This window comes from Hydra viridissima, unplaced genomic scaffold, assembly GCF_058129835.1.
Source record: "Hydra viridissima isolate aposymbiotic clone 2 unplaced genomic scaffold, HvirCarnegie_v1 scaffold_12, whole genome shotgun sequence".
In the NCBI taxonomy this organism is placed as follows: domain Eukaryota; kingdom Metazoa; phylum Cnidaria; class Hydrozoa; order Anthoathecata; family Hydridae; genus Hydra; species Hydra viridissima.
This window is the reverse complement of record NW_028324311.1, coordinates 6,066,023-6,079,133: the sequence shown is the minus strand read 5'-3', so window position 1 is coordinate 6,079,133 and position 13,111 is coordinate 6,066,023. Positions and strand designations below refer to the sequence as shown.

General features: G+C 31.4%; 1 protein-coding gene across 2 annotated transcripts; it reads right to left on the bottom strand.

The window, feature by feature from the left end:
* Positions 1 to 1,709: 1,709 nt before the first annotated feature.
* LOC145194060 (uncharacterized) lies at positions 1,710 to 12,918 on the bottom strand. 2 transcript variants are annotated; one of them, XM_090068405.1, is made up of 6 exons: positions 12,576 to 12,918; positions 7,640 to 7,696; positions 2,758 to 6,769; positions 2,585 to 2,671; positions 2,378 to 2,445; positions 1,710 to 2,278 (listed from the first exon to the last, which is right to left on the bottom strand). In XM_090068405.1, the coding sequence occupies exons 3-6, from the start codon at positions 6,765 to 6,767 to the stop codon at positions 1,929 to 1,931; spliced, it is 4,515 nt and encodes a 1,504-aa protein (XP_089924531.1). In that variant the 5' UTR covers positions 6,768 to 6,769; positions 7,640 to 7,696; positions 12,576 to 12,918; the 3' UTR covers positions 1,710 to 1,928. The 2 variants fall into 2 exon arrangements, with proteins under 2 accessions (XP_089924531.1, XP_089924532.1); XM_090068406.1 differs by lacking the exon at positions 7,640 to 7,696 and having other exon boundaries at positions 12,576 to 12,814.
* Between the last annotated feature and the right edge of the window lie 193 nt (positions 12,919 to 13,111).

The following is a 13,111-nucleotide window of genomic DNA, read 5'->3' as shown; positions in this document are numbered from 1 at the left end:
TTTTTAGAGTATGGTTAATATCACGCTTCTTATCTAATAATAATTTATTAAATAAAAACAAACTATTTTTTGTGGAAATGTGATTTTTTTTGATTTTGCAAAATGTGGTCTTTTATTTTATTTCGCAAAAAAAAAAAAAAAATTTGGCAAATAGATCAACGCCTCAAATATTGTTTAAAGTAAGACAAAATATTTCTTAGCATTTTTAGCAAAAAAGAAAAATTTAATAAAAAAAAAATTTAATTGGATGTTATCTAATTTATTTTAGACTTAGATGTAATTTATTCAGGTTTAGAAAAAATAAAATGAATGTGAAATTTTTATTTACTTTAAAGGAAACCATTGTTCACAAAATTATTTATTTTTGTATTATTCCAACTTGACTGAGTTTACTGCATGATGTCTATTATAGTTTCTTTTTTGAATCTCACCTCCCTAAATATACTTTCGTGAAAGTGTGATATTTCTAATCCAATCGAATGTTTAACAAACCACACAAAATAAAATTTTAAAAGCTGTTATTTTTCTTTACTATGCAACGGAAGAGGTTATGGAAAAAACAGGTTTTGCTGTTTCTTTTCGTTATACTTTTCAAAATGATACAGGACCGTCCAAAGTTTATTATGTAATACTTTTCAAAATGATGCAGGACCGTCCAAAGATTTTGAGGATTGGAGCAATAAAACAGTAAAAAATCAGAAAAACATGTTTGATGTTTTTTATCTTAATGTATAATAGAACCATGACAGGGCCGAGGAAACCCTCTCAGTTTCGACTGTCCTGTCATGGTTCTATTATACATTAAGATAAAAAACAAGGCCTTTAGTTCAAAAAATTTAAACGATATACAATTTCCCATTTCAAATACATTTCCACTAAAATTAGTCTATATTCGTTTATTTTGGTTAACAACAAAGAAATTTTCTTGATCATCGGATAATAAACATTAGCAACTGACTTAGTTACCTCGAGTTGTTTGATCGTCTTGACATGCGTAAGACACAAAGAAAAACTCGGCTTGAATACGTTTCCATGTCACGTTACCTTGCCATAAAATAAAAAAACTTAATGAAGTTTCACAGATTTAAACGTGAGAAACAAAACGAATTTTCATTTGAACTTTTCAACTTTTAGAAAATAAAAATCTAAGATTATTTGAAAATGTTCTATTTCCACCTGGATACTTTTAGATAACAATTCGTTTAAAGTTTATCCTAAAATTTTCTAATTATATTAAAATTTTCAAATTATATTAAGCTAAATCATTTTAACGATTTGTGAAAGTTTGAAGTAAAACAAAAAGGAAGCTCAACCCATTAGGACACTCAGAAGACAAATACAATTAGATATGGTCTATTAATTTTTTTGCACGAATTTTTTTCTCCATGCGATATAGAAATAAAATTCGAATAATGTACATTGTAACGTAAATTCGAATGTGTACATTTGAGCGCACTATTTGACTATTACTTTTAAGTATCTAAAAGCCAGTACAAGGATAAGGTCAGGTGTATACATTATAACCTTGAATAAAGACAAAATAGCAATTAAAGTGCAGCATGCTTTAAAACTTAGGATTGCCGATTAGAAACAACGCTTAATATTTGTAATATGAGGGTAAACTATGCTAATATAACAATATGCGCATAACATTTAGAAACCTAAGAAAAATCAGAGCGAAAAACAGTTTTATTAACGATATGAAATTATTTGTTAAGTGTTAGTTTTATTTATATCTCTCAATGCATCTGTACAGAGTTATCAACTATAATACTCCACAAGTTCGAACTAAATTTTATTTAATGGCTCGGAGACCGTTAAATAAGACAAAGCTCAAGATCAACAGCTGGATTCTTAAATCCGAATTTCCTGATAACAACTAAAACCTTAGCTTGAATACGAAGGACTAACTTAGCAAGTTGCATTCTTTAGTAATTCGGTTTGTTAAAATGAGGTCGTCTTGGTGGAGGTACTTGCTTTGGTGCATAAGGGTCGTTAGGTTGGCCCCTTTGATTATTTGGAGCAATACGACCAGATGTAGGTCTATCTTCAGCAGTTCTTCTTTCGCTGCCATTCCTAACATCATGAGGTAATTTTACTGGGAGTACTTCTGTTGGCCTTAGATCTTCCATTAAGCGTTGATGAACTGGAAACGAATTCATTTCTTTGTTAAGACGTCGTCTGTCATCGTATTGGTTGAATTCTTTGGGAGGAAATTTTCGGTCACCTTCGTTAGGCTGTCGCTCATCTCTTAGTGGAGCGTTGACTTCCTCAAAATCTTAAAACAAATGAAACAGAAATATGTAAGCTGCTTACTATTAATGTACTCTAAAGAGATCGTATCAAACCACTTTTCAATACCTTAATTGAGTATTACCTACAAAAGCTCTACCCCTTCTTGTATCATCAACTCTTTCTCCAAAAGGAGGTATAGGGCGAAGGTATCTGAAATAAAAATAATTTAAACGAAATAACATAAGCTAATTTGTCAACAAATCAATTTTATTTGCAATTTAAAACATGTTAAGAACGATTAACAACGGTGATCATGTTAAGAGTCCTAAAACCAAGTAGAATTTGTTACCTGTCGTCAGGGTGATTTACTTGTTCTCTTCGCCTGTAAAAGTCATCACGAGCCATTGCACGTGGATCTGGAAGATTCCTTGGATCGCTTGAGAAAAAATATAAACAAAGATAGCATTATTTAATACTTGTAAACAAAAGCAGCAATTACAAATTAATGTAGAAAATACTTACCCAACTGGAGGTGGGGGATAATTTATTCCATCGCGTTCACTTTCCCTCTTCAGTGCGTAAAAACGTTCGAAACGCTCATAGAACTGATCTTCGCTTTCACCATCACGACGAATTGGTAATCTATCATCTATATAAGGCGGCAGTCGCTCTCTAGGATGGTAATCTTTTGGTGGTTCTTCATAACCACGAGGAAAATTTCTACTGTCATCTATTGGAGGAAGTAGTCTTTGATCATCTCTAATTGTCCATTTAGGTTCCAGTCTAGGTGCTAGAATTCTAGGATCATCTCTTCCAGGTATTGGAAAATTATCAACAGGAATTTGCCTCATGTTGTCTCTTATCCAAGAAACTTCTCTGGAAGGAATCCATCGATCTTGGTAGGGCGGTGTAAAACTATCTGAATATCTTGAATAACCATCCCTTTGAAAATTTTCCGACCTTTTATCTTCGGAAATATTTTCAGAGTGCGGAATTCGTCTTACACCTTCTTTAAATAAATGAGAATCATGGTATGGATCTCTATTATCATCATGAAGTTGGTAATCATTAGTACTACGCTTTGTATCTTCCTGTAATGGATAAGGGTCCACCTGTCGGCCAGCGGATCTATGTGAACTCCCTGAAGTAATTATGTCAATCCCCTTTTTCCTAAGGTTTGGACTAGGATTATATCTTTCCATTTCTACATTATCATTTACGTTCAAACCGGAAGAGAATGCAAGCGAACGGTATTTATTATCGTCTCTTTGATCAGTACGAGGTCCACGATCTTGCTGCCCTCGTATAACATTTGAATAGTTTTCATGTGAGAAAACTGATTCTTCATTACCTACTTGAGGGTCCATTTCATTTGAATAGTTTCTTGCCTGTAATTCCACTTTTGAAAGGTCACGATTAATATTAGCCTCAGGTAAATCTAATCCTGGTATGTGTGTAGGAGCTGCTTTGGCTTTAGTTTCTTCACCATGATGGTTTTCCTCTAACATAACAGGAACTGGATCTTTAATCTTCTTCAAGATACTGCGTACTTTTCCTCCAGCATTTATTGCTGATTCTTGAGAGACATTAGTCGACAACTTCTTGGCTGGATAAGGCTCTGCTTGATCTTGAGTAGGTTTTTGAGATACGCGTTGCTCTGGCATTTGTTTTAAAGGATGTGATGCTTGCTCCGGTTGAATACCAGGTGAAGATATGTTATGCAACATTGGAGCAACATTACGTAGAATATCCAAAATCTCTGTAGGCAGTTGTCTGGGTATTTCTGTGTTAGTACTGAAAATATTGCTGATTTCGTTCATGTCGTTTTCTTTCACTTTTCCACCGGAAAATGCTACATCCCAAACATCTTCTTTTGGAGAATCAGATGGTTTTGATGACGCCGCAGCACGATTCCACAATGAGAATTGCTCTCTTCGTGGTTGAGGGGGTATTTGATTAATATTTAATCGTTGCTGTGTAATAACTTGCTTAGCTGAATTATGTATAATAGGCTCACTACCTCCAAATATTGGCTGTAGCTGTTGCTGCAAAGCCATAGGATTTGAACCAATAACAGGGATCATAGACGTTGACTGTAACTGGACTTTATTTAACTTTTCGTCTTCACTATTACTGTCATCAGGTAGAGGATTTACTGATTTAATCATGTTTTGAGTTTGGCGGGCTTGAAGTTTCATTTTGATTGGCTTTGTCTCTATTTTCTTTTGGTCCGACTTTCTTTTACGATCGTCGTTTTTTTTACCAGAAGGTTTTCTTTTGCGATCTCGGCTTCTGCTCCGTTTTCGTTTCTTTCTCACTTCATCAGAATCAGTGCTTCGACTTCGCTTTGATCTTCCACGAGATCTTGATATAGGAGATCTTTTCCTATGACGCTTCTTTGCTTGTTTGGAATCTTCGCTGTCACTAGTATTTTGCGAAATTGAACTTTCAGATCTACGAGATTTCTTCACAGTTTTTTCATCGTCGTCATCATACTGCGGCACGAGGCTTTTCGTTATTCTTTTTCTCTCAGTTGTAATTGGCGTAGCCTTTGTTCGAAGCTGTTCAAGTTCCTTTTCCAACTGCTTTTCTTTATCGGTTAAAGATACTTTGTCGCCTTTCAACGAGGGCAAGTTTTTCATAGTGCTTTGTACGTTTGAAGTCTTTTCAATTTGTGATATGTCTTTGTTTAATATCACAGAAAGCAACTTTTCGCGAATTACCGGATCAATTGCTTCCAACTCTGGGCCTAAGCGTTTAAGTAACCTTTCTCGTTCAAGCTCCAAACGAAGGTCGTCACCTTCCTTTGATAATCCGGATAAGAGCTGGTTCGCACCCATTGAAGGCAGTGCTGGGCCAGTAAAATTATTACCATGCTGGTAATCAATAATTGCTCCACTATTATCGCTTTTGTTCAATATAACTTTATTGTCAGCATTAGGAAACTTTGATCGAAATAAAGTTTCTCGCTTGATAATCATCATTTCGCGAAACTCTAGCTCTTGCCTTACTTCACGCATGTCGCTTTGTATTCGTATCATATCGCGTATGTATTCTTCCTTCCTAGGATCACCTTCTTGCAACACTCGCAGATCTTCTCGTATTAAATCTTCCTCTTCGCATAAACGCTTGTAAGTATTTTCGTAACGTTGGTATGCAGCAATATCTTGCTCGCGCTCCATCGTTAATCTTTGTTTTAACGCATCCAGGTTGTTTCCATACTCCTGAGAAACCTTTTTAAATTTAGCTTCGAACTCCCTTTCTTTGGCACGCTTGTCCATGTCATTGCGTTCAGCAATGATGGCAGATTGATTGTTGATGGCAGATTTATCAGGGAACTCATTTTTTGCAGATTGAGTTACAAGAACATTTTTCCCTTTTAACTTTTCCCTTAGATCAGCAACACTGTCTTCTGGACCACTGGGAATTATTTCAACTTTTCTTGAACTGCTATAAATAGATTTTTCAACTCTTTCACGTCTTTCATCTGCGTACCTTTCAACCGATTTTCTTCTATCATCTTTATGGGAGCGCCTTTCGTGTTCTTTCTTTGGTTCGCCTTCTATGTTCCTATCTCTTTTTTCAATCCATTCTTCATTGCTAACACTGCTTTTCAATGCCTCTTTGTTGCGACTTTTAAAAGCTTTTTCTATATGCGCACGACTTTCCAAATGTATACTGTATGGCTTCTCAGCATTGAAATCTTCATGGCACGTATAACATTTGTAAGGCCTTTGCATGGTCGAGATTCTTCTTAAATGCTTTTTTCCTCTGCAATGCATTAAATAGTTCTCTTCGCTTGTACAAGGTGCGCTGCAAACTTCACAGAAGTATTGCAAGACACTGATTAGGTTTGTGGGAACATTAGTCTTTTGCTGCTTTGCCTCAATTTCTTTTGCTTTAACAGTTTCTTTCATCTTTTTTTCCATTGATTCCGCCTTTTTATCCATTTCAGCGCGGTGTCGCCAACTGTCATTGTGAATTTTGAAATTTGAAGCATTCATGCAATCTACATTGCAAACTTTACAGTAAGCTGCATTTCGAGCTTCTAAGTTCAGATCCATATCATTTTGCTCTGGATCGCTCTCTTTCATTTTGTTAAGCTTTAAAACAATATCTTTTCTTTCTTTGCTGTCTTTCAAGCGTCGTTGATCTGCTTCGTTTGACGATGAAGGTAACATTGTTGGAGTATTGCTTTCTTCCTTTCGCTTACGAAACTCGTGCATTTCCTCCACTCTATATAAAGGCTGATGCCTTGACATCAAACAATGAGCATCCAACTCAATTTTATTTGGAAATATTTTCTCGCAGGTGTAACAAAACTGAAGACCGTCATTGATGGCTTTCTCAATAAGAATCCTTTTCTGTTTGTGAACCGGGGAACGATTGTGCTCATCATACAGCTGTTTAGTCAAAAGCTGGCATTTACAGTACGAACAATAAAAACTTTCGCGGTTATCAGGACTTCTTCGACGACGTGGCGGACTTCTCTCGACACCAGTCTTTTTATTTGAACCTCGACTGCGATGCATACCTGAAATATAAAATAATGTAAAATAAGAAGCTAGAGAATTATAATCAATTAAAAAATATAATTCCTAAAATAACAGCAAATTGAGTTTTAAACATATCAAAGGCAAATATTAAAACAAACAAAATTTTTAAGCCGCTATTTATTGTCGCAGCAGCATTTAATGTTTGTTTTTGGATAAATTGCGTAGCTACAATATTTTGTAAAAGCTTCATTATAGATCACGATTTAGAGTAGATTATTCCAAAATGATGCCCAATTATAAAGTTTTTTTAATGAAATCATTCCAAAAAAAAAAGATACCCAATTACAAAGTTTAAAGCATTAAAAAAATATGCACTAAATTTTAATCATTGGCGTTTTGGTCTTTCGGTTTTTAACGAATAATAACAAATAATATTCAACTTTTAAATAAGTCTTTTGAGACAAATCGAATTTTCTGAAGTTTATTAAAATAGAACTCTTTATGTGTGTTTAAGACAGATAAGACAAGTTTATGTTCGTATATAAATTTGTCATTTAAAATTTGTTACAAAAATAAGTTTAAATCGGTTTAAATTGAATAGCAATTCATAGCAATGTCTCAAAGGCTCGAAATAAGATAATATTAAGTGAGGTGTCGTTTTTCTTTTGACTTGAATCTTATAGCTCTATGTTTAAATATATGAATTATTTTAAATTCGATTCATTTCAGACGACTGATATAGAAGTTTTTACATTATTCATTACTATTAGTTAAAAGCAGAAAAATCTAACGTTTACTAAAACTAGCATTGGATGAAGCTCTTCACTGTCGAGTATGCTTTCAAAGTTATAAAAGTTGTTAAAAGCAGAAAATTTATAAAAATAGGAACTTTTTGTAAGACAACATACCTGTCTTTAAAATATAAAAACTAAAAACTTTCTTTTTCTTTTTCTTCTTCCTAACACCTACAAGAAAAATTTTTCAAGAACAGTATGATTCTTTTTAGATGACTTTTGCTTAAGGCTGATTAACATGAAAATTAAATTTCTAATTTCTCTTTTAGGAGAAGTAAAAAGGTTACTTACCTACTATCATTTTTTTCAAGAAATCCTTAGTTTTGTGCCAGTTGCAGATGAAGTAAAAAAATTATAAGAAAGGATATCTTTTGATATAGTTAATTGTACATGAAATTGCACTAAGCTTGCTTTATATATACATATATAACCATGAATGTATATATCCTAGCATCAATTTTTAACAGATATATGAAGAGTAAATAAAGTCAATGCTCACAGTCAGTTTATGTAAGTTAAAGGTACTCTTCTAGAATAGCTATAAATGAACTTGCTTTCATGCATAAATGAGCAAATAACACAAATATTACAACAACTATGCTATTATATAATTTTCCAAATGTTCATAGCCTCACTTGGATAAAATTCATTATTTTGTATAGAGATTCCTCTAAAATATGTCAAACCTTCTTTCATGTTAATCATATGAAAAGTAGAACATTTTTCTATTGAATTATTATGATAAAATTACTTTGAGCTCCTTTTGTTGATTGAAGTATAAAAATAGAATATTCTTTAATCATGTGTCTAAACTTTGAATTTTTTGAATATTAAGGACACCAAAGTTACAACTGTTGTAAGTATAAGAAGTTAAACTACTTATATCCAGAACAGCTGTAACTACTTATATCCAGAACAGCTGTAACTTTTAAATAACATTGGAGTGTTTAATATGGATACTTTTTACATGTTTGATCCCGTTAATAACAGTACAGATCTAAATGGAAAAATGAATTCAATTGCTAAATATGCTCATTTACAAAATTTCGATGGAGTGGTGATACTTGTGATTTACTCTTAAAGCAATGATTGGAAGCAATTTTACTGAAAATTGTTAAAAGAATTCAACTTATCTGTTCTAGAGAGCCCTAGGCATGTTTAAGTATTTTTGTCTTTTATTATAAAATATTGGTTTACTTTTTTAAACCATTTTTAAAACTGTTACATTGCAATAAATAACATTTTAAAAAGACTTGTCTTTAAATAAAGCTCTCTGTAAATCACAGAGAGCCTTATTTGGCAGCATCTGAGCAACTAAAAAAAAATTTCTCCAGATAATTACTTTTTACTAACTAATCTCATGAGAAAAAAAAAAAGCAATCAAAATGGCATTTAATCATCAATTATCTTGTTGCCGTGTATCATGCTAAAATAAAGCTCCACAAATCATAGCAGCTCAAAGTGATTATTAATCCATGCATCTTAGAGGAGCAATTAAGAAACAGGTTAATATTAAAAAGCAATAACGTATTACATGGCTAAATTTAGGTTATCTTCTTAAACTAATGTGGCTGCATAGACGCATACGCAATACCAACGCAATACCAATAGATTAAAGCTCTTTTTAATAATTTATATTTGTTGCAAGTCTGAAACGAACACACCAGCCATTTTATATTTATACATTTGGTTTATAACCTGTTGTTTTAATCTTTTTGACTGTAACAACATTTGTTATAAAATGAAATCATTCTAAACTAAAAGAAATGGCGCTCTTTTATTGATTGCAACTTATGGTCTTTGTTTCCAGGGTATCAGAATGAAAATGAAAACATATTCTAAATTCCAAGGATACTCTAAGTTTTAAAAGTAAAGACTGAAAAAAAAACAACTTCTCTAATTCCATTTTAACTTTTTACATACCAACTTTCAATAAAACAAAAGTTAATCCTAACCATGTGTGTATGGATATTAAAATACCATCTCTGGTACATTACTGATACCTACATCCCTAGCTCACATAAATATACAAAACATGGTAAATAGATATATTTTTTATACTTATCTCTGCTTCCTATATATAATACTTTTACATACAAATATATTTTACATAATTTATTTCTTATATATATTAAAAAACAAATATTCAAAACTGTTACAAATAATCATAAGATAAATTAAAATGACAGATAGAAAAAAAATTATTATAAAAAAATACAAAAGATGTCACACTGTTACACCTATTTTAAAATAGGAAGTCTATTTATAGGGTGAGGGATCCTTTTATTTCATTAGCTTGTTTTATTTTTACAAAAGTATCTTTTGTAAATGAGAAACTAATATTATTGCAGTGGCAAAACTCTTAAATATATTTTAACTAATGAATACAACAATATTATATGCAGCAGATGGAAAGTATTTCATCATTCCAATGAAGGAAAGATTCTTCTTTTATCATGTCATCATCTTATTAAGAGTTGTGCAACATAAGTTACAAGTTAAGCAATGTTTTTTTTCTTTCTTTCTTTCTTTAATCCTTATGATATTTCTTACAAAAAAATTTTATGCCTGCAATAATAAAAAGGAAAATAAATGATACAAACTTTTAATTTACATTATAAATATAGAGGGAAAAACCACTCAGCAAAGTTTTGATAAAAATTGAGTTGAACATCACTAGTGTCTAAAGGATTTTAATAAGAAATTTCAATATGTACAATAAATAAATAAATTCCCTACAGTAGGTTGTTTAGTGTTTAGGTATGAGAAACAAGACATTATGCTGACTATATATATATATATATATATATATATATATATATATATATATATATATATATATATATATATATGTATATGTATATGTATATGTATATGTATATGTATATGTATATGTATATGTATATGTATATGTATATGTATATGTATATGTATATGTATATGTATATGTATATGTATATGTATATGTATATGTATATAATACATACATACATACATAACTTTTTTTATACTTATTTTTAAATAAATAATTTTCTTCATCATAAATGGATGAAATTTTATATAAAACATTGAAAAAGACCTATATTGCTCTAAAATTTTACCCAGAATGCATGTGATCCAGAAAAAAAAATTTTGAATTTATCTCAGGTTTTAAAAGTTTGTGGAGCTTTCTGGAACTTTTTAAAATGTATGTAAAAGACTTGTGAGAAAGGAAATCAACTTCATACTTCTTTATATGTTTATAACTGTATATATTTTTTCAGTAAAAATACATGTCACACAAGAAACAGAAAAACAAAGATATCTGGACCAATAACCTGATATCAGACTCACATAGAATTGATTCCAGAAGAATATAACTAGAAGAAAATTGCATAATGCCACTACACATGCAAATTATTCAACAAAAATAGTTTCTTAGAGCAAAAATCAAAGGAAGAAACTTGAGAATAATAGAAATATCCAAGGAACTAAAAAAGTTATGGAACAGTAAATTTTCTACATATGTTGAATCACGCAACACGAATAAACCTTGACAAGATGCTGATGACTTATGATGAATGTATCAGGAGAGGAAAATATTAAGGTTATCTACTGAAGACAAACAATTTGAATATCTACAAGTGGAAAGTAAACGAGAAGTGGGGTACTCAACAGGTCAAGTTCTAAATAAGAAAACAATTCATCCTTCAAAAAGGCAAAACTGTTTACTGAATCAGCTTCAGCATCAAAATCACTTAAGACCTTGCACTTGGTGTTAGGGGTACTGAGTCTGAAGACAGCAATCTAGATGAGAGTACTTGTCTACCTGCAAGAAAGTACAACAAGAGTAAAAACAGTTTTGTTGATATCATTTTTTTTTTAAATATATATATATCACTTTGTGACATCCACAAGTGTATCAACAAATAAAGCTGTAAAATCAATATCAATAAGGCTGTAAAATATACAAACAATAGTCACATAATACTATTGACATCCCAAATCCAAGTCCATCTGCAATTTATAGGTAAATGTTCAAAGAAGCTGTTTAATTAAAGTAAGAAATGATTGAAAAGTTACACTTTGAACAACGGTCCTAACATTTTGATGGCAAGCATATTGAGAGAAATGAGTATCAATATAAAACTTAAAAAATTGATATAAAATTGGATGCACTGCATTTGAAAGATGTCAAGGTTGAAACTATTGGTGCAGAAATTGTCAAAGTTCTTAACGAATACAACTTATGGAATGTAATAAAGATGATCATTGCTGTTACAACTAATGTTAACACTAGGAAAAAGAATGGAGTTGTTGTCAAATTGCAAAAAAAATTCTTCAAGAAGGGTTTTAACAAACCACTATATATAAGTGTCAGTATCACATATGGGACAGGATTCTTTATCTAGGGATAGAAGAACTTGGTTGTAACACAATGTCTCTAAGCAATGAATGTCTATTTGTCTCAATTGGTAAAAAAGCATGAGGGATTGAAATCATTATCTGCAAGAACTGTATGCTGCCTGCAAAAACAAAGATAAAATTCAACTTCAATTTCCTCTGAGCAACAAGCAGCAGTATACAAGTGTTAGAACATTACAATATTTTCAAATTCTCTCTCTTTTTTTTATAATATAATACTTGCATATAAATATTAAATTGTATATTTATCACACTATGCATACAAAAATTTAAATACAGGAATATGTATGTATGTCTTTCTGTCTGTCTGTCTGTCTGTCTGTCTGTCTGTCTGTCTGTATGTATATATGTATGTATGTATGTATGTATGTATGTATGTATGTATGTATGTATGTATGTATGTATGTATGTATGTATGTATGTATGTATGTATGTATGTATGTATGTATGTATGTATGTAATATATATACACACACAAATTGATTGCAATCAGAAAATATTCTTCTTTATATGGAAAATTAGGTAGTAAGATGATAATATATGAAGTAAAACTATTTCAATGATTTAACCTAAATTAACATTATTTCGCCTTCGAGCTCATCACGCATTGTAAATTTGTGCAAACATTCAAAAAAGTAAAACTTACAAGTTTTAAGCTCTGTATTCTATCTTCAATCTTTAATATGATAGAAAGAAACTTCATTAAAATCCAACAATCAGATAACTATATATATCTATAACTTATTAATTCGCAACAAAGTGTTTTTGGTCAAGTTGGACACCTCTGGTGTCTAATTTCAAGTTTCGAAGTAACTCCTGTTTTTAAATCACATTTTCTGCCAGTTGTTGCACTCTCCGTCACAGGGGAAACTGGTTAGCAAGTGTGTCAAGTCTTATGCTCAATTCCAGAGCATTTTTCTTTCGGCACAAAGAAATTATTTTTTCAGGCTTCTTTACAACACCTTGATTGTTTTACTTTTAATCATAAATTTTGTCTTCAAAAAAAATATTTGATATAAAATTGTAAGTACAGATTTGGGCACCAAAGATTAGCGCTCATATTTTCAAAAGCTCTTCATGATCATTTTTTTAAAACTATTAATGCGCAGTCGTTATCTTGCTATTTAGCTTACAAAACCGGTAAAAATTTTTTACATTTTTGGTTACTGAAGTGATTCAATT